This window comes from Sabethes cyaneus, chromosome 2 (genome assembly GCF_943734655.1).
Source record: "Sabethes cyaneus chromosome 2, idSabCyanKW18_F2, whole genome shotgun sequence".
In the NCBI taxonomy this organism is placed as follows: Eukaryota; Metazoa; Arthropoda; class Insecta; order Diptera; family Culicidae; genus Sabethes; species Sabethes cyaneus.
Window position 1 is genome coordinate 186,667,591 of NC_071354.1, and position 22,118 is coordinate 186,689,708.

Here is a 22,118-nt window from a genome sequence, read left to right on the forward strand (position 1 = left end):
TTCAGCAAAGATTTCGCAAAATAATAATAGACCGAAATTTTGTTATGGAAAAACTATTCTACGCTAGAATAGAAGTGGAAAAAGAGAACAGCCAGGAGAATTGAACCAAAAAATACTACCGAAGACTCCATATATGTAAAATATAGAGACTGAGAAGAAACCAGCGGCCGTAAGCTCTGAACCAGTAGTAGCAAATGAGTTAGAAGTCTATTTGCAGGGTGGTCAAGTAGTCGCGAAAAGCGGGAAATACGAGAAAAACTACAAGGTATACAGCCCTAAGGGTTGAATGAAAGGGTGACGTAGGACTATATCCTATCATTAGATCAAAGACTAATGTAAACTGCATTTCTTGCATATGTATGTTTATAAGAATCTATGAGTACCATTAAGAGAAAAAATTAAATATTCAGGTTCAATTCTTCATTGAATGCAATGGTGGCTTTGAAAATACGTGGACGGGGGTTCATAAGTACAACGCCTGCAACCATTGAGATATAGAGATTTCTTTTAAAAATCACTTGTGTGCATCATAAAGGTTGAAATAGTAATGAATGACCAACCCACAGATTAATGTATTAAATATGATTATGCGTGGCTTGACATGTTTCAATAATCTTACTTTAACTCCCTTGTGGCCTTTAAAAGGGTCATTGGTTACAAATAACATTTAAGCCAAAGCACGTTCATCGCAAATATGACGTGCCATTCGAATGTCCTCTTTTCAAATAAATGGCAACAGGCACGTAAGTTAGCGGTCATCTTTTAGAAGGATAAGGGGTCTCAGTCCTTCTGAAGTTTTGAGAAAATTTGAGTATCATTTGTAGAGGAGCTCCCCCTCTTACGCCCTCTTTAAAATTGCTCTCTTACTCCCTCCCCCCCCATAAAATTGCTGGTCATTTTATCTATCCAACGACATATAAATCGTTCAGTTTCATTCAGTAGTTCAGTAGTTATTAGTATTTGAATTTTTTCATTCAAACGTTATACTTCTATTTTCGTTTTCACAAAGTGCTACCCAGTCCCAGTATAGTAAACAAAGACGTAGTCCTACGTCAAAAGTCAGAAATTCGAACCTGTCGAAAAAAAAGCTGGAAATTTGGCAAAAATTGCTCTAAATCGGGAATTAATGAATTTACGCTCCAACGTTCAAGCTGTGTCCGTTTCTAGAATGTTACTGGGACTGGGAGATATAGACAACCCTGACGTCTTGGACCAACTGCATTTCGACGCTTCACTATAAAATCTACGTAGCTGTCAGAGACAACCTGGTTCACAAAAGTGGTCGCGCTGATCGTCGACGCAACGCAAAACAGATCGTGAGAGAGAAACGCTAGCAACGGCTGTACACTAGGTGGTTTCCAAGATTTGGGGGAGGAGAAGCTTCCGGAGGAATGGACCTAAGGAATTGTTTATTCCATCTGCGAAAAGGATTATCGGCTTTACTGCTGCAACTATCGCGGCATAACGCTGGTAAACGCTGCATACAAAATACTCTTCCAGATCCTGTCACGCTGGCTGTCACCGATAGCACAAGGTTTCGTAGGGAATAATCATTTTTACCATCCGGATAGATCATCCGCATCATGTTTTTATTTACTTCAAGGCAGCATACGATACAGTCGATCGAGACCAGCTATGGCAGATAATGCACTAATACGGGTTTTCGGGTTGAAGATAAATTAGAAATCCTAAACTTCGTCACTGGTAACATGGCATCAATGGTAAAAATTAGTCCTAAATTCGCGCAAATAAAACGCATGGTTGAGAAAGTTGTTTAGGAAGCTTCACAATCATTTATGAAGCTTACGAATAGGCGAACCATTTTGAATCGGAATGTGAAAACTAACCATCATTGGCGAGTTCCAATTAGTATCAATTTGTTAGCTACGCTTGCCGGAGTTTCCATTGAGGAGGACGTTACTCTGGACGGTGTGATATTCGCAAACAAACGAGAGTCTGAGTAATTCAATACATTTCTTACCACTAAATTAATAATATTTCGCTGAAACATTCACTGTGCGTGGCAGACGGTTGAGTAGCATCTACGTTGGTCAACAATTTGTTCAAATACTTCTGAATCAGAGAAATTACACTTGCGAGCGCACTCGTTTGAAAAGCAAAACGAAGCGTTCATCTTGTTAGGGTTTCTCCTTTTTCTCCACGCTGTAAGGTGCCATTGCATCAGTAAAGCGTTAGTTGATATTTGAATGTTGACTTGTAAATTTCACTTTTTTCGATTGTGTCACCCATGTTGGCGAAAAGGATGAGCAATAGGCAAACACCACTAATGTAACGGCTGCGGGGTTGATGAAGTGGTACATCGCATTGGGCCGGGGAGCATTGGCTTACTAGCTTTGTTTGGCTTTGCGGCTCTTCTTGATGTAGGTCTGCAGGTAGAAGTTGGTGAACAAACTGATCAGGATGACGAGATTAATGGCATGCAGCATGTAGATAAACTTGTTGGCGGCACACGTCGGTTGCAGAGCGGCATTCACGTGGACCAGCATCGTCACCAGCTGAGCCAGCTGGATGATAGTGATGGCAGGCTTAACGCGGCTCGTCACCGGACGGAACATTTTGTACGATGACAGCAGATAGTACGAGTACATGATGATATGGACGATCGAGTTGAGCACCATAATCGACATTTCCTGATAAGCTGCAAAAGTCGAGAAGAAGGAAACGTGTAATAAATTAGCGCTAAATTTCACCTTGACCCGGTGTTAAGAATTCATCCATCTTACATAAGCTTAGTTTCAGACTCCACCACACAATTAGGAAAGTGCTAATGTGATGATAGACGTGCAACGCTGATACTTGATTCTGCTTTTTCCTCAAAACAAAGAAGACGGTTTCGATAAATTCCACCATCCGCAGGCACATGGCAAGCCAGCCATAGTAAACCGCATCGTAGCCATGTTCGTACTCCTGCACGGGTAGTTTTGGTGTGCATCTTCCGATAAAACTAAACTCGAACCCTACTTTAATATACTGGATTCGTCGGCGGTGATGAAAACCAAAGAAGAAGCAAAAGGAATTGTTAAAGGAAGCTGTCGTTTAGTATTCAATAAGTTTCCTTACGTTCAGCACCAAATAAGCGCACGCAATGACTTGAAAGATATTGTAAGCGGCTATGACCAACTTCAAGTCGAATGGTTTGCGATTTTCCATAAAGCTAAAAACAATGATTAATAGATATCAGGCAGTTGTCAGCAATGGTTTGCAAAGAGATACTCACTTTGGGCCCCATTTGTAGATGAAGTAAAGATATATCGCTATTAGTATGGATCCTGGCACCGGTGATGCCATCAACGGGTATTTGTCGATAGTGTCCTCTGTGAAAAAATGGAGATAAGAATGGACGTTAATTTGAATAGTGCTTAAGAGATTTGGTTAATGGCGGTGCGTACTGTACTTAAAAGCCACGAGTACGTGACATCTTAAACACTGTTACGTGAATAAAAAATTAGCATCCCCGCTCAATGTGTCTTTTTGTGATTCCCAAAGAGACGTCCGTGGCCTGGTATTTTAAAAGGTAATAGGTTTATGAAGTAAGTGACATGATTCATTTTAGAGGGATGCTTTCAAAAAAAAAATGTCACAGAATATATAAACGGCTACAGAAAGCAGTATAGCATTAAACTCATTTCACGGCCACATCGTGTTTTAAAGTTGTTTGTTGCTTTCAAAGGTTGGTAAATAATTTAGTCGGACCGTATCGTCTGTAGCGGAGAAGCATAAGAAATGTTTTATAATCACGTTGCAAGTGTAATAGCCGTTCAGGGACCGCAGGTCATGGAACATCCGATGATGGTTGTTTTTTGTTGTTGTTGAGGATCACGTTCCAATAGTAAGATGCGCACATGATAGTGCGTCATTTTTCTAACGTTACTTAGCCTAGGTCCTAAATGTGGCTAGTTGCCGCGGTATGACCGCAAAAACGTTTATGAACGTTTATGAACGTTTATGAACGCAAAAACCCATTTAGGGTGATGATATGCAGGGTACAGTATACGTTCATAATCTTGAACCAAAAACCAAGAATGGGGCATGTGAGATTAATTTTTGCCCAATATGAACATCAACAGAAAAACGAATATTTTTTTACATAAACGGAGGAAACGTTAGAAAAAAAATGAAACCAAGGGTGCTTTATAGTATCCAAAAAGAGCGGGAAATAGAAAGAGCGAAAAATTAGATAAAGGAGGGTTATTGAAGCAACGATTACTGGGTTGGTAGATCGTTCCTCTTTAACCAAGCGGGTTCCCGCGGATTAAACCAAGCTATAACGGGGGCCAATTTAACCGGATTCGAACCACACATTTCCCCGCGACTTTGTGATTCGTATCTCATTTTGTATTGTATTTATCGCTAATGGCAGCATAGATAATTGTACAGGCGATTTTTTACATTAACTTTGCCACTTCCGGCGGTTTTAATGTGCCTGATCGTGAAAAGTTTCTGTGCCGGTTGCTTAAAAATACATGAAAAGCACTTTTTTTAAATCATTTTCTGAAAGGACTGTAAACACCAAATTTCTTCGAAATAAACTGCCGTATTAATGCACCAATGAAAAATATTTGTTTTGCGTCTATAATGACATCAATATAATCATAGAAGCAAAATAAAAAATTTCTGTTGGTGGCAAAATAGTTGCCACTGCCTTATAAAGGGTTAAACTGTGTTATACATAAATTGTGAATCACGGATGACCTTTGTCACAATCTCGAGTCTTGCAAGTTTTTGGGGAGTTCATGGGTGTTTTATTACATAAATTTTCCTCACAGTAAAGTAGAAAACAACTCCCCCCATTGCTTAGCCTGATTACAAACCATTTCGCCGAATACCATTTTGCGGAACACCAATTCTCGGTTGATCATAACGCGGAATATAGGGTTTCGCAGAATACCATTTCGCGAAAAACCTTACGCGGGGTGTACCATTTCACGGAACATCTTTTCGTAGAAAGTACCATTTCGCAGGGGTGACCCAACTGAAGGAAAGTAATAGAGGTCAGTAGATCTAGGAAAATAAATAAACCTAGATAGAGGTGATCTCTACGGGAGGCTGCCCCCCCGCAGTGGCCGGCAGGTCGCCGGCAACATTCGCGGTCGTCTCGCGCTGAATTATCTAATGTTACTATTGATAGTTTTTGGTGGTCCTGTTATTGACTAATGATTTATGAAAGAGTCGAATATTTCTCGAGTTCGATTAGTTTTTGAGTTACGCAAGATTTTCTGTTTTATTTGTATGAGAGTTCTTATCCCCCTACCACAGGGGTGAGGGGTCTCATACCATAATTAAAAAACCCTGCCTCTAAAACCCCCCACATGCCAAATTTGGTTCCAGTTGCTTGTTTAGTTCTCTAGTTATGAGGACATTTGCATTTCATTTGTATAGGACCCCCCAACTATTGAAAGGGGAGGGCATCTAATTCCCCTCCCAAAGCGAGGAGGGGTCTCAATTCACCATAGAAAAAAAATTGCCTATAAAAACACCCACATGCCAAATACGGTTCCATTTGATTAATTAGTTCTCGAGTTATGAGGAAATTCGTATTTCATTTGTATAGGAGCCCCCCTCCTAAAGTAAGGAGGGGTTCTAATTCACCATAGAAAAAATTCTTGCCTCCGAAAATCTTCACATACCAAATTTGGTTCCATTTGCTTGATTAGCTCTCGAGTTATGCAGAAATTTGTGTTTCATTTGTATGGGAGCCCCCCCCCCCCATCTTAGTGGGGGGAGGGGTCTCTAACACACATAAGAACCTTCCCTGGACCCAAAAACCCCTATACGCAAAATTTCACGCCGATCGGTTCAGTAGTTTTCGATTCTATAAAGAACATATGGACAGAAATCCATTTTTATAGGTATAGACTAGCTGACCCGACAAACTTCGTATTGTCACAAATTAAACTGTGTTGTACATAAATCGTGAATCTCGGATGACCTTTGTCACAATCACGTGTTTTGCAAGTTTCTGGGGAGTTCATGGGTGTTTTAATATACAAATCTTCCTCACAATAGAGTTGCTTAGCCTGATAAAATAAAGCGGATAGCATTTAAATATTCGCCATCATTACAAACCATTTCGCCGAATACCATTTTGCGAAACACCAATTCTCGGTTAACTATAACACGGAATATAGAGTTTCACAGAATACCATTTCGCGAAAAACCTTACGCGGGATGTACCATCTCATGGAAAATCTTTTCGAAGAAAGTACCATTTCGCAGGGGTGACCCAACTGAAGGAAAGTAATAGAGGTCAGTAGATCTAGGAAAATTAATAAATCTAGATAGAGGTGATCTCTACGGGGGGCTGTCCCCCCGCAGTGGCCGGTACTTCCGACGACAAGTCGCCGGCAACACTCGCGGCCTGTGGCCGTCTCGCACTGAATTATCTAATGTTACTATTGATAGTTTCTGGTGGTCTTGTTATAAATTAATGTTTTATGAAAGAGTCTAAAATTTCTCGAGCTCGATTAGTTTTTGATTTACGCAAAAATTTCTGTTTTATTTGTATGAGAGTCCTTATCCCTCTACCACAGAGGTGAGGGGTCTCAAACCATCATTAAAAAAATTCCTGCCTCCAAAACCCCGCATATGCAAAATTTGGTTCCATTTGCTTGATTAGTTCTCGAGTTATGCAGAAATTTGTATTTCATTTGTATGGGAGCCCCCCTCTTAGTGAGGGGAGTGGTCTCTAACCATCATAAGAACCTTCCCTGGACCCAAAAACCCCTATATGCAAATTTTCACGCCGATCGGTTCAGTAGTTTTCATTTCTGTAAGGGACATACGGACAGACAGACAGACAGAAATCCATTTTTATAGGTATAAATTCAGCGGCTCGAATATTGAAAATCGATGCTTTTCCGGACCTCAAATCTAACCAGCGGAGGTTTTTGTATGTGTCTAGCTGGGCTAGAGCTCAGTTCGAATTTACGTATGAGCTCTACAGTCAGTCCACATTCATGGGTCACACACAATTGTGGGTCATTTTAGCTTTGGCTGCTAATTTCCGTTTTAATATCACATAATGATTGATTTGGGCATTATTGGTAGCTACGCTTAACAAGTTGTCGTTGTGACTCCTACCTTTTGTCCAATGCTGGAAGGTGCATGGGTTGAACCAAGCTTGTCCAGCGCCTCTATGGTTCAAAGGAACAAGTACCAGCGAGCTACATGCACTGGCGGGTGTTTTGGGTTCAAATCCGGCTATAATCTCAGATCATAGCTTGGTTCGACCAATGCACCTTCCAGCATTGGACAAAAGGTAGGAATCACAACGACAACTTGTTAAGCGTAGCTACCTACTACCCCCCCCCCCCCTTTCCTTTCCAGTCTTTCCCCTTTCCTTTCCAAAAAATCTTTCTTCATTACTTTCCCTTACCGTCCCTTCAGCAATTGTAGAACCACCCGGATAGAAATGCATAACAAATATTAATGTAAAAACATTACGATTACAATGAATTTTACTGTTTACAACACTTTATGCTGTAACTTCACTGTACAGTTCTTGGAAAAATTTTTCTATAATGTATTCATATTAATGTAGAAATATTACGATTACTATGAATTTCACTGTTTACAACACTTTATGCTGTAACTTCACTATACCGTTCTTGGAAAAATTTTCATTTAATTTGGCAACAATGCAAATTGTTTCGAAGCAAATGGCCGCCGGAAATCATCTCTATCTAAGGTCCATTCCTAGGTAGATTGAATTATTTTTCGACACAAGTTGTGCCTCTTCCTCCGTCTACTGTAGATACCACCGATCGAGAAGTTTACTCTGATTCGTTTTACTATCGGGACGACGACACTATGCATGCGCTTGCGACTTACGATGTTCGTCTGTCAGCGTGCCAGCCGCGTTTCTGAACGCGGGTGTTCGAGGAAAGGCTCCGTTCCTTTGGAATGTGCCAACCTCGTTGTTTTTACGTCCTGACCTTGAATAAGGTCAGGCATACAATTAAGTTTTTAGAACGGTAGATTTTACAATTGACGGAGGAGACGATAGAAGACAGTAATGATACAAAGAGTCGATAGGATATCCTAGATAAGTTAGATATCTAACAGATTGAGACCAGGTGTTAATGGGAAAGAGCGGAATTTGTTTATGTAGTTGTACTGACCTCTAATACTTTCCTAATATGAGCGATGAATGCGGCTCGAAAATCATAATAGTTCGAAGCCTATCAAATTCATTGTCATCATATCTTTTCAAAAACATGAAATACCGTAATTAATCAACCGGTTTTATTTTGTCCTAATAATCCGAAAGCCTACAATTTTTTTTGCAGAACTCACCTTAAATTTCATTGTAACTTGGTTGTAAAACAGTGTAAAACTTATAGTGAATGTACCACAAATTTTACTGTTTTTGGTTTTTATTTGTATGGGAAAAAGCCGAAAAATTTAGTGTTACATCACTTAATCACCCCCTTATTCGCTGTAAAATTGGCGGTTTTCATTAAAATTTACTGTGAAAACAGCGATATTCATGGTAACTTCAGTGTAACTTTTACAAAGATTTTCACTGTTGCAATGTGGTTTTTCGAAGTTTTTCAATGTTTGTAACAGTGAAATTTAATGTTTTTTCGCTATACATTTTTATTCGGGCATCCTTTCAAAAAAAATATTAATATTCGTTATTATTTTCCATGCAAAAATCTACGGGAAAAAGACAAAAACGAAAGAAAATGTCCCAAGATAGCAGATTTGGCTTCCATTGATCTAGTTATAGAATACTAGTGTGCTTTAAGGTGCCGCACGATAAGTTTTTGTTCATGGACGAAACTGGCCACTTGTCTGGGTTGTTCCGGAAGACCCCGGAACTTGTCCAGATATAACCAAAGCGGCGCTAGGTAGTTGGTCTGACATTGATTGATCTAGTTTTTAAATTCTGGCGTAATTTGAGATGTCGCATGATAAGTCATTGTTCATGTTCGATACTGACCATTTCCCACAGCGATAACTTAATCCGGAACATTTCCGGTTAGTCTCAATATAGCGTAAAACTCTTCAAATGGTCGCCAATGGGCATATGCTGCATACAAAATCAATACTGGCTGTGATTTACGTTTATTTTGGAAGTGTCATTGAAGATTTTTACTTACTTTATATGAGCAATCCGCCCTTTAAAACTTCAAAAGGGTGTAACTCAAAAATTCGTCGATCGATTTTTTTAAAAATTAGCTCAGAGGTGTAGGATAGCCATACAAACCAACTGGAATTTGCCGTTTAAATGGCCTATTTTTTTAATAACGGTATTTTGAACACCGTGAGAACGGTTTACACGAGTAGAACCCAAAAATTTAGGACGAAAAAGATTGATTTTTCCGGATAAACGCCATCTAGCGAGCAAATATTGTAAAATCTATACCTATAAAAATGGATTTCTGTCTGTCTGTCTGTCTGTCGGTATGTTCCTTATAGAATCGAAAACTACTAAACCGATCGGCGTTCATGTTTTCATGTAGGGGTTTTTGGGGCTGGGGAAGGTTGTTATGTTAGTTAGAGATCTCTCCCCCTAAGAGGGGGGGTCTCCCATACAAATGAAATACAAATTTCTGCATAACTAGAGAACTAATCAAGGAATTGGAACAAATTAGGCATGTGGGTGTTTTAGGAGGCAAGAATTTTTTCTATGGTGAATTGAGACCCCTCCCCTCTTTAGGAAGGGAATAATGGCCCCTCCCCCTTTAAGAGGGTGTGGGTGAGGGTGTCTTCCAAACAAATGAAATACAAATTTCCTCTTATCTCGAGAACTAATCAAGCGAATGGAACCAAATTTGGCATGTGGGGGATTTTTGAGACATGAATTTATTTTATGATGGTTTGAGACCCCTCACCCCTGTGCTAGTGGGATAAGGACTCTCATACATATAAAACAGAAATTTTTGCGTTACTCAAAAAATAATCGAACTCGAGAAATTTTAGGCTCCATAAAATATGAGTCAATATTTTATAAAGTTTATGTCCTTCCAGTGTTGGGAAACTGAAGGGAAAGAGAATTTTTTAATCGAGATAAAATAATGCATTTTTACCTAAAGCTTAAACGGGAAAACCAAATTTATTCTTGCTTTTCATACATATGTTATTGCTTACCAAGCAAAACCCAACGAAATTCTATTGTTTGAATTTCGATTTCTAGTTGGTGTTTGACGCGTTAACACTCCGTATACTCATTTTTAGAGTTCTTTAGGATGTAGAGCCCACAGAAAATTGATTTTATTAAAAAAATTCGACTTGCATCCCAGAAATTATTTTTTGCCCCCCTGCAGAAATCACCTTTGTCTAGGTTTATTTGTTTTTCTAGGTCTACTGACCTCTATTACTTTTCTTCAGTTGGGTCCGAACGAGTGACAGCGAGTAAGGAGAGGATCACCCCTGCGAAATGGTACTTTCCACGAAAAAGTTTTCCGTGAAATGATATTTTCCGCTTAAGGTTTTTCGCGAAATGGTATTCGGCGAAATTTCATACAATCATGGCGAATATCCGCTTTATAACACGCTTTCTGGCTAAGCAATGGGGGGAGTTATTTTCTACTTGCATTAAACTACCCATGCTTTCATAGTTACGTAACTGCCAAAATGAAACATCTAAGGTTGAACTACTCAGAAACTTGCAACACTCGAGATTGTAACAAAGATCATCCGAGATTCATGATTTAAGTACAACACAGTTTAATTCAGTCAGTCGGCTAGTACGATATATAACTTTTTATCATTTTTGATATTGACTTAAAATTAGTCAAGTTAATTTGTACATCTTAAAAATGATATGCAAACGGTGAAAACTAATTAACTTGAGAGTTGTGGGTTCAAATCCCACCTGGACAGTTAATTATTTTTCACAGTTAAGTTTCCATATCATTTGTCCCAGTTCTTCCAATATTCGTTCTTCACAAAAACACATTTACTTTCTAATAAGAAGTACAATATATAACTTTGAAGCTCTCGTGCTCGCGTATATTTTTGTAGATGGAAGCATCGTTCTAGGAAGATGAAAACGAAGAATATGAAGAAACCCGATTTTTCGATCTATTATTATATTACTACATCCTCTCCTTGTAAAAGAGCCCCTCCGCCAAGCCGCCTTTCATAATTTTATCATATAGTCTAGTCCATTGAATTTCTAAAACACCTAAAAAATAAAAAAAAACTGCTTTTATAGTTTTTGTTAAGGTATGTTAATTTGAATTTTTAGGCCAAATTGACCTCAAGGTACAGACAACGTAAGTGTGTTTTTGTGCAAAGCAAAGCTAATGCTTTTGTTAAGTAAGGGATACGCAATTTCAAAGAACTTTGCACATTTCTTAGGAAATCGGAAAGTATTAAATGCAGTGATTAAAATGCGGTAATTAAAACAAATTTCGAACGCACTTCAACATTAAATTTCTTTAAATTTGTGTACTATCAGGACCAGTACTATGTACCATCAGTTGTTAATTCCATCAACAGTACAGTACTGAACTTTTTCGACTTAATAGCCATCACTACGACAATAAAATATATATGGAATTCGAAATTCAATTATAATTGTCTCATATAAAAAAATTCGAATAATGCATGATAATGCATGATACCCGCGGGGGCTCGTCTAACAAGTAAAAGTTCACGGTGTTTTCTCGGCCTTTCTCTATGCGTAGAAAATGTTTTATGGATCGAAACTACAACTAATTCAAAGCAAAAGTGGATGGATACATCGGAACCGGTGCCCCAGCTCCCGCAATATGATACAAAACTCGAGTAATGACTAATCTCGCCGCCGCCGCCGCGGCCGCCGTTGCTCGCTTTCGGAGATCTGCAATCAGGGCTTCCATTATCAAATGGTGAACGTAACATTTAATTGTGCGTCTGTCTGTTGCATCAGTCCGGTTCACTAGGTACATACACGCCGAAATCAGCTGTTTAGCGCCCATAAAACCATAGCTGCTGGCTGAAGCTGAATCTAGCAAAACTTTCAGCCTCCGCAATAGATGCCGTGGCGGGCGAACGGTAACAAACCTAAGATATGTCGGCCAAGTGGTCATTTCATAAATTAATTTCATGGCTCGTGAATCTTCCGTGATTTCTCTGTAACCGCAGTGGTTTACGAAAATTATGCACGCGGAGAGAATGTTCGACACTAACGATTCGAAACAGTCTACTGCTAAGCTCACCTTGCGCATTAATGAGCATTGCGAGTTGGGTAACAAAGTGATTCACATATTCACGACCACCGAAGAAAAACTTTTTCTTTTAGCTGGACAAGCAGCTTATCCGTTTTTTTAAGTGTTTATCAATAAACTGGCTGCTGTTGTCCAAACAAACACAATTTGTTCAGTTCGATATGGTGGTTTAGCAATAATGAGCAGTGTAGCTCATTCTGTCGTACAATAATACCTAGATACAAAAACATTTTTAATTTGTTCAAGCTTAAGGCCTAGGTAATTGACCTGTAATTGTTTGGTCACACGCATCGATCTTTACTAGTAATAATAATAATTCCTATCCAAATGTTTCGTTTTTCCAGCCAATTCTGACCTCATACGCTCACGTATAGTAAATTATGATGAAGCACAATCGGCTCGAACCGACCCACTAAGAATAAAATGTTTACCGTAGCAAGAAAACTGATTCACCTAATTACCCCGTTCCCGCCATCATTGGAATGCAATTTGCGAACTAAACACTTTACGAGGTTATATAGGGGTTTAACGGTTGTGGTAGGTAGGCGACGGGAGTCTAGAAAGGTGGTCAATGTTTGGCAACGAATGTGCGATGCTTAAAATACAGGTTAGCGGATTGGTTACAATTTAGGGAACAGTTGAACGCTTTCGTTACAGTTGCCGCCTCTTGTCACGTAGGGAGAATCGGAACAGTATGATGCGATTGTAATATTTACAATATTTACAATAATGTAAGCTATTCATTTTATTAGTGACGGGAACCACCGGTTTCTGAACTCTATGGTGGAGAGCAATAAAATATCTGCTATGTTGACACAAATAATAACATTCCATTCAAAGTGACAATGAACTCAACCTGGGCTATGAAACTAACTAACCACACAGAAAATCAACAGTTAATCGCAGAGAAAACAAAAAACCTTTTCCGCGGTTCGTGCAAACATTCTTGGCAAATGAAAAAGTTTTTGTTTTCATTCTAGATATAGAAAACGAAATATAGTCACGTGTGGTGCGCAGAACCGAATTGCGGCAACTCTTTTCGGAAGTGCTCTCGAATCGACTAGGTGTTGAGCTTGTATAGTCGAGGGTAATTTTCGAATTGATGAATGCCTACTTTACATAAATATTAAAGTAACCTATTTTATATGTCTATAGAGAATTAAAAGGAATTTACTCTCGAAAAAATGAGAACAAAACTTTTGTTTTGTATTCCTTAATTTTTCAATTATTGTTTTTGATTATTTTGATAATACTGTGCAGTGCAGTAAACACTGGATAACCAGAGGATCGTAGGGTAACAAATTTGAAAAAAGATTTCGATGCTCCTCGCTCCCACAGTTACATGAACAAGCAAACCTCACTTTTATAATATCTGACGGAGAGCTGTTGGTAGGTATTTAGAACATAAATTCAAACGATAAAATCATTACCAACACTAATGTTAACTGCCTCAACTTGCCAAATTCACCATAAAGGCCGTATGCAAAAAAGTCTTAGCTATTCGATCCTTAAGAAATTCGATGCTTTGGTAAGGATATTATCAAAATATCGATCTTTTGGTTTGATATTAGTACCGAATGCTTTTGTAAATTTCAACGTTACTATTTACGACGACTAAACCCAGACCAATTTGATGTCTGTGCTTGGGAAGTATGCCAGAAAAAATGACAAAACCTGCGACCTAGATTAATCCTAGATTAATTTAATGTCTGCGTTAGGGAAGTGCGCCAGGAAAGTGTTCGGTTGAATATGATTCTATATGTTCATATCTATGTATGCGCATGTTTTTTGTTATTTCACTGGAAAAATAGTGAAAAGAGAATGTATTGTGTTGTGGTAAGGATGTGAATTATGATGTAATTATAACAAGTTGGTTAATATTCGATCTATCTTGTCACTTATTTCATGTTATATTAACATTCCCATTAAAATAAATAAAGGGTCTCCTGATAATACAAATTCAATTTACAAATTTTGATATGACTTTAAGCGTTCATACCAATCTGGACAAAATTAGTAGAAAATAACCGTACAGGTTTGGACAGAAGAATCCCAGAGTATCATGAAATTATATATATGGTCATACTTGTGATCGAAGTTGTGATAGCTGTGGCATATGTTCATATTTGTGATCGAAACAAATTTTTTAAAGCGCGAATAAGTGTAAAACTCAAAAAACATCTATAAGCTTTGGTTTTTTGAACTTCTTTTTGATGTTTTTCAACATTGTAGAAAATTTTGTGCAAAACTGTTTTCATTTGATAGTTTCCCGGGATGCTAAGAAAATTTACTTGAATTTTTATAACAAAATATTTGCTTTACAAGGGCCATGAGTTATGAATTTTTGAAATTAGCGATGTCCGAATCGATTTTTTTTCTTAAAGTTGTCTAGAAAGTAGGAAAACTTCAAATTTTTAAACATTGTTTTCGTTCATAGTCTAAGTAAGTAGTGTATAAGCCCATACAAAAAAAAGTAGTGTACCAAATTTCATGAAATTCAAAGATGCTTCGGTTTACTTTGCACGATATCTTTGAAATCTTATCTCGAAGTGGTTTTAAAAAGCTTTGAAATGAGCATATTGTTGAAACTCTTTGAGAAAGCCAAATTGTAATACCATAATACCTTTGTCTCTCAGTCACTTATACAACTGTTATTAGTATGTAACAAAAATTCTCTTAATGCAAGAAACAACCCCTTTTTCTTTATTTGAATGTATCTACGCCAGACGTCCGGGAGTTATACCGGAACATATATTCATACTACCGTTCCTCCTAATCACCCCCCCCCCCCTCCCCCCTCTGTCGGCTCCTTGCCACTCAGCGCTCCTCCTTCTGTCACGCAGCTAATTAGGCATCGGTTTGTTCTATGAAAATCTCTATAACGGAAAAGAAACAAAAGTTTTTTTTCGTGTATCCCTCGCAACTCCTTTTACTTATTCGCACTTCTCTTCCTTGTTAGGGACACTCCTTTTTGTCAACCCCCCAGCGCCGATTCCCTTATGTCAAAGAACATGTGTGCTACGTTTGATGAAAAACTGTCCTGGCGTTTCGGAGCCTCCCCCTTTTGTCAACCCCCCCAGTGCTGATTCCCTTATGTCAAGGAACATTTATGCCAAGTTTGATGGAGAACGGTCAAGGCGTTCTAAACTTGTAATCTATCCCCTCCCCCGGGTAGGTGCCCCCACCCCTTTTTGTTAACCCACCAGTGATGATTCTCCTATGTCGAGGAACACGTGTGCCACCCCAAGTAACAATTTGGGTTTTATTACGCTCTTATGATGGAATTTAAGACCAAAACTGGCCATGAATACCGCCATAAGAGTACAATAAAACTCACATTGTTGCTTGGGAAGTTTGGTGGAGAACGGTCAAGGCGTTCTGGAGTTATAGCAGAACATACAAACATACTCACGTAATTTATTTATTTCATATAAGAATAGACAACCGAGTTCCTTTAGTTTTATTCAGATTTTATTATAAATTTGTATGAAAAATCCTTTCTGCTTTGATTTTCATATGAGATATTAACATTAATTATATGCGTCAATCAAAACGTTAAATAAAATCCTACCGCTATTTTTGTTTAATCATTAGCGCAGTCTTATGTAACTTGTGAAGGGGGAAAAGCATTATTAATAGCCTGCTGTATCAAATCATCATTTAATTTTATCTGCATTTCATTCTCCAAGTTACTTTCTGAAATCATGTGTCAATGTGAAGTAAATATCAAGCCAAAAAGTGAATTGTCTCTTTCGACCGAAACTTGCGTTGACGCTCCAGCGTTCACCATTTTTGCGATTCGCCATAGCTGCTCGTCATACACCTTTCGTTTATACCAATATTCTATAATATTGAAGTTTTTGTCGCTGGATAAGTGGCGTGGTTCATACTGGATGTTATATAATTTTTGTTTCAATTTGTTCGATTCAGCTGGTGAGAAAGCTTTTCCAAACACTTATATATAATCATCCATATCGAAATCAGTGGTGGTTTCGGAAGCCAAATTACTACAAATTTTGTAGTCATTGCAGTTCTGTCGATGTTTTTCCATATCGAAATGAGATATGCCTGACAAAAAATATATTATATGAAAAAACTAATCAGGGAACAGAATATATTGCACTTACGACTATGGATTCTTGATCAGATTGATTGAACATTTTTGATCCATTATAACCCATTATATGACTCAAGACCTTATTAGACTGCCAAGTTAGCAAATTAATGTTTTTGTGTATACAGCTCTTTTGAAGTTTCCGCTAATTTATCAAAAAAAGACGTCCTTCTAGAAGTACTTTCATGAGACTCACGTACGAGTTCCAGCGAGTTACTACGTTGGGTATCGGAGGGTATTTTTGTTTATGCAACTTGAATGCATATTTGAACTTTTGTTTGCGCCACAGTTTGGCCACAGCTACTATCTCCGATAGAATTTTAACAGTTGCCTTGTTCCGTTTTCCAGTAATTATGTCCGTGATAAGATTTAAAGTGTGTGTCGTTTACATTTGTTTACAATTCATGGTCACTCAGCATTTCGCCGAACCTCTCCCTATTTCATCGGAAATGTTTTTATCTTGTGTCTCTTCCTCATCCTCAAGGTCAACGTCATCATGAGCCCAACTGTCTATATAGTTATCTATCAAATCTGCCCGTTCACGGCGTGCTGAAAATCGCATTTCGGAAACCGCTGCTACGACATTCCGAGCGTTGTCCACCGTTGATTTATAAATTTGCCATGGTTCGATATCAAATCGCCTGCAGATTTCTTCCACTTTTTCTTTTAAATAACTACCAATGTGACGATCGTGCAGTTCAATCATGCCCGAAAGTATTAATCAAAACTAGGTACTTCATAAAGTTTGCTTACCTAAGTTTCTTATCAGTAGTGGTGTGTTCACATAATACTGGGCATTTACGCCCCGGGACGCTGCGGTTTAAGTTAATTTTGAACGGTTCTAGCAGAGGCTCTATGATATCTCTTGTAATCCTTCCCAATGAAGAGCATTGAAAGGGAGACTGTGTTTTGTAACAAGCTTTATTACACCACCCAAGATTCTATTTTTATGAATTTTTACAACGGCAGTGTCACTATTTGGGTATGATACTGATCGTACTCTTTTCCTGCTTGGTTTACTATTAGCAACATTTGGATTAATATCCAGTTGGATCCAGTTGCTTGGATGTACGGACAACCGGGTTCAGCAACACACTGGTAAGAGTTATTTTCACTAATCTTCGTAACGCTTAGTATTTTATTCCTTAAAGTTGGCGTAGCTGGCGTTTTTGTAGACATTTTGAACACTTTGAAAAATGAATAATTGTTTTATTTTCGTTTTCACTGAATGGTATGACAGCTGAACTTAGGCAGTGATGCTAAACTATTAGTTATTTCTAGCTTATAGCGTTTTCGTTTATTATCGACTTCAGATATAAACCAGTTTTGCATTAATTGTCGTCCAATATTCAAAGTTTAACATGAATGTGGTGCATTCATTGAGATCAATTCAATATGACACATGCCAGCATGACGTTACACAATGAGCAACAACTTTGCTGTACGAATTGTTTGTATTAACTGCTTTTGACAAATCTAAAAGTTTGGCAACCATTACATTGAAGAAGAATGACAACATAGAACCGAAATCGAGCGATGAACGAACCATTTTGATGTGGTGTGCGTTAAAAGAGTATGGCATCGTGAAGCTGTGTTGTTTCCTTTTGCTGACGCTGATCCAGTTCTTCTGCGCGGATATGCTCATGATAATAACGTTTCGCGAGTGTATAGTATTCATACGATAAAAGGAATTGAATGGTTCATTTCGTTTCATTATCATGAATATTGAGTCTGGCGATGCTCAGCCAAAATATTCAAATGGCGAATTCTCCAACCTCTGCCAAATGCTAAATTTGTGCATTGCAAATTATTTTTCAAGTTTTAGTACCCATATATCTTTGAACCACAGAGGCGCTGGCTTCAAAGGTATATGGGTACCAGCGAGCCACATGCCCTGGCGGCTGTTGTAGGTTCGAATCCGGTTATAATCTCATATTATAGCTTGGTACAACCCATGCACCTTCCAGCATTGGACAAAAGGTAGGAGTTACAACGACTACTTGTTAAGCGTATCTACCAATAAGCCCCCACCCCCAACCCCCCCCCCCCCCTCACTTTTCCGCTCTTTTCCCTCCATTCAAAATAAAACAAATCATTGCTTCCCCCTACCGTCCCTTCTTTAATTGTAGAACCACCGTTTCAAAAAAAAAATATCTATATATCTAAGAGCCTTGTCTGTAGCCAAAACGAGAGTCCCTTCGGTGTTGGGTCACTGAAGGGGAGGGGCGAAAAAAACAAAGAAAATTTTTTAATCGAGCTAAAAAAAAGGATTTTAGGCATTTTTTTTAGTTTAAACGTGAAAACCAAATCTATTCTTGCTTTTAATATATACGTTGTTAATTTCCATGCAAAAATCTACGAAGAAAAGACAAAAACGAAAGAAATTTTTCCGGCCGATTTTCGGAAATTCCGCTGTTTGAATTTTCATTTCTATTTCATGCTAGAAGCGTTAACGCAACTTGTACACTCATTTCTCGAGTTTTTCAGACTGTAGAGCCCACAGACAATTGATTTTATAAAAAAAAAATTGACTCATATCCTACAAATTATTTTTCTGCCCCCCGATTTTTCAAGCCAATTTTCAAGGAGGGGGGGGGGGGGTGACAAAAACTTTGAAAACGATTTGCAATGGCCTAATGTAGTTTCCGAAAATCGGTAAAAAAATTTTTTTACGATTTTAAATCTATTTTGAAAGGTTTTTGCATGGAAAATAATAACGTATATATTAAAAGCAAATATAGATTCAGGTTTTACGATTGAATTTCTAATAAAAATTGTTAAAAATCTTAATTTTGTTTTGTGTGATTAAAAAAATCTTTTTGTTTTTTTTTATAGACACAGAGGTCCCTAAATGTCAGTAAGCGTTCCATGTTTTCAATGAATTCCCATATTGAAATTGACGATCTTCTGCCAACTAGATTTTTTGTGCTATTTACGAATGATATAATTTATTCCTGTTTTTCAGAATCATAAATATAACAAACTCACAATTCTCTACTCTATTTAAATTCTCTACTCTTCTCTTTTTCTTTGCAGGTGAGTGCATCGATTGGTACTTTTGAATCTTGTGTGACCTCTCTGAAGCAAGTTTTATTGCACCAGGGTGAATGCACGTACGATCATACATACTCTACGCTTTGTTTACTAATGAAGATATAAATCAATCTACATATTACTGTTTATTGAAACGTGTGAAATGGTTGTGATGTTTTATTGAATCAAACAAGGAAACAATGTCTGTGGCAAATTGACAGACATTTGGCGTACTTGTAATGGTATATCAAACTATTAGACAACAACGGAAAATCAAAAGATCTATGAAGGAACTGCAAAGAGAAAAACTTAGAAACACCAACAAAAACATTGAAAGATTTTCTGCATTTTTAAGGCAATGTGCTTCACAGTTGTATTTGCTGATAACCAACGACCCCGTATCAAGCTTTTTCAACTACATGGTAAATGGTGTGCCCTGTAATAAGTTTCACACAATTATCAGTCACAATATGCAGCTTGCTTTAAAAGATGTGATAATTTTATAAAACAAGGCGCTGGAAAGTTTCGATCTTACACGGTCATTCATTCATTTCCGGTAATGCCAGCAACACCAACTCCAAAGACCATTGAGCCATCAGCCTCGGGAGAAGTATGTATCACGAAGTACCGTTTAGCACAACCTTTGCCGTAACGTAAAGCGAAGGCGTTTCAATGGAACCACCAGCTTAGCAACAGCGAAAATGGAACATCCGACAAAAATCTACGTGAACCTATCACCCTCGCAGCACTGTATAGTAGTATCCTGGTTGGGTTGGGGGCTTCGTGTTTTGAATGATTGGTTTGGTTTCGAACAACTCGGAACGAGCAAACGATAAGGCAGGCGGCCAGATACTCTTTACATTTTCGTCACGGATATTCGTTCGTTCTCTGGACCCTGCGTTTGAACTGGTGCGCGCAAAAAGCTAGGGATCGTACGTGCGAATTGAGTCGCTGGGGTATTGTGTTCTTGTGTGACGTGTTCGAGCAGTGTTCAAGAAGAGAGATCCAACAACAAAAAATTGCAAGGTCTAATACGTTTGTTTCCACAAACAATTAGTTTTATTTACACTTCATAAGATGTTCTAAATTTTTTTTGTTTCGTAGAGTATTCAATTAGCGCAGGATAACGTGGGCTTGTGAATGACACATGTTAATGTTAATTTACCATTTTAGACCACCTGCTTTTGAAGGTACTAATTTTTTCGGCAGCTTGTGGTCACTCCTATGAAAATTGTCGTACGTAATTAATCACTTCTCTTGAAACAAAATTTTCATGTTATTGCCTTCCTAAAACTTGTTTCAATAATTGTAAAATGTCACAAAAATTACTCACCCACGCCTTTCACGTTTATCAGATCATACAGTGTGAAGTCAGATAAGTTCATCTGTTGTAAAATATCCATGTTGAAGGATTTGAACACGTAGGATAATCACTAATGAATCACTGTTGTAGTCCTTTGGGACAGACGGAAGAAACTGCTTGGTGTCGTCTAAAGCAATCGGTTCGTGAAAATCGTTTCTCGGATTTTACTGCTCTCAGTTGTTTTTGTTTTATTTAATACAAATTTTAAGGGTCTCATAAATCACTGTACGCACTTATTCAATGTCACTTTTCTTCATCCATACTTAGAACTTAATGTAGAACGAACCGACAGTAATTTAGTATAAACGCTGACGATTGTTAGCACGCGACCACTTCCTCCAGATACGTCTGTTTGAATAAAGTTTCGCGTGCAACGCGAAGCGAATGGAATTATGGATCAGCGTCAGCGTCCGTCCGTAAAGGCGCGCGGATTGCAGCAGCAGCTAACCGAAGGCGTGTCAAAGCGAACGAACCGTTGTCTGTCGTTTAAGTCGACGGAGATATCGCGACGCGCATCCGCACGCTGCTCTCTTTTGATAAATACTAAAGTCTGCGGCCCAAAAGCACGCGGCAAGGCGAAGTTCACGACGCTGGAATCAGCTACGCAAGCTGACTGATCGACCGACCGCCTTGCACCGGTGGCTCGTACCTGTGCTGTCCGTCCTATACCTTTTCATTACCGAGGTGACAATGGGTTCGTGGCCAGTGCATTGCACACCAGCGCAGTGCAGTGAGTGTGAAGACACCGTACCGTAGCGTTGTTGCTGACACTTCGGGTCGAAGTTGCGGGATGCAACTTGGTGAAGCGGGTTGTTCCGCACAATGCTTGGCAGCATCATTATAGGATCAAAGTTTAGATCCGGAATCTCTCCATCATTAAAAGCAAGAAAAAAGTTGCATTTTTTTATTATGATTCGATTTACAATTTCTGTTTAGGAAAAACGATAGTTTGATTTTATTGTAATTTACATTAACACTATAATTGAAAGTTTATTTGTACTTTGTTACTAGAAAATTTAAATTTTGCAATCATTTTTATAGAAGAAATATAACACACTTAAAGATGTATATTAGCATACTAGCACCTCATCGACGAATTGAGCAGTCATAATTTTCAACAGGGTCGACATTGCCTTGGGTTGGAAAATAATTTTCAAATTTTAAACAGATGCTTGTTTGTTGCGGAATTAAATTTTCCATAGTCGCGTGGCATTTTTGATATTAGTGTCTTTCGACTGACAATCATAGGTTTATTTTTCTCCCCGGGTGGTAAAAAAATTTCAAGAACAATGTTTCCACTGATGAAACGATACAAAACAAAGCATTCAGATGAATGAAAAAAGGTTGGTTTCATTGGTGCCGATCACTTGTTTCAATGCAGCTGTAGTACCTTGAAATGCGTGACGCTATTTTTAGGCTTTCCCTG

At 38.3% G+C, this 22,118-nt stretch overlaps 2 protein-coding genes across 3 annotated transcripts in view; one reads left to right on the forward strand and one right to left on the reverse strand.

Annotated features, from left to right (window-relative positions):
- LOC128738336 (oxysterol-binding protein-related protein 9) overlaps positions 1 to 22,118 on the forward strand; it is a 149,539-nt gene that overhangs the window by 6,851 nt on the left and 120,570 nt on the right. The window lies entirely within an intron of this gene.
- Positions 2,349 to 20,732, reverse strand: LOC128738337 (elongation of very long chain fatty acids protein 1). Its single transcript, XM_053833389.1, has 5 exons — positions 20,663 to 20,732; positions 3,239 to 3,335; positions 3,082 to 3,175; positions 2,745 to 2,991; positions 2,349 to 2,659 (listed from the first exon to the last, which is right to left on the reverse strand). Exons 1-5 carry the CDS (start codon positions 20,730 to 20,732, stop codon positions 2,349 to 2,351), a joined length of 819 nt encoding a protein of 272 aa, XP_053689364.1.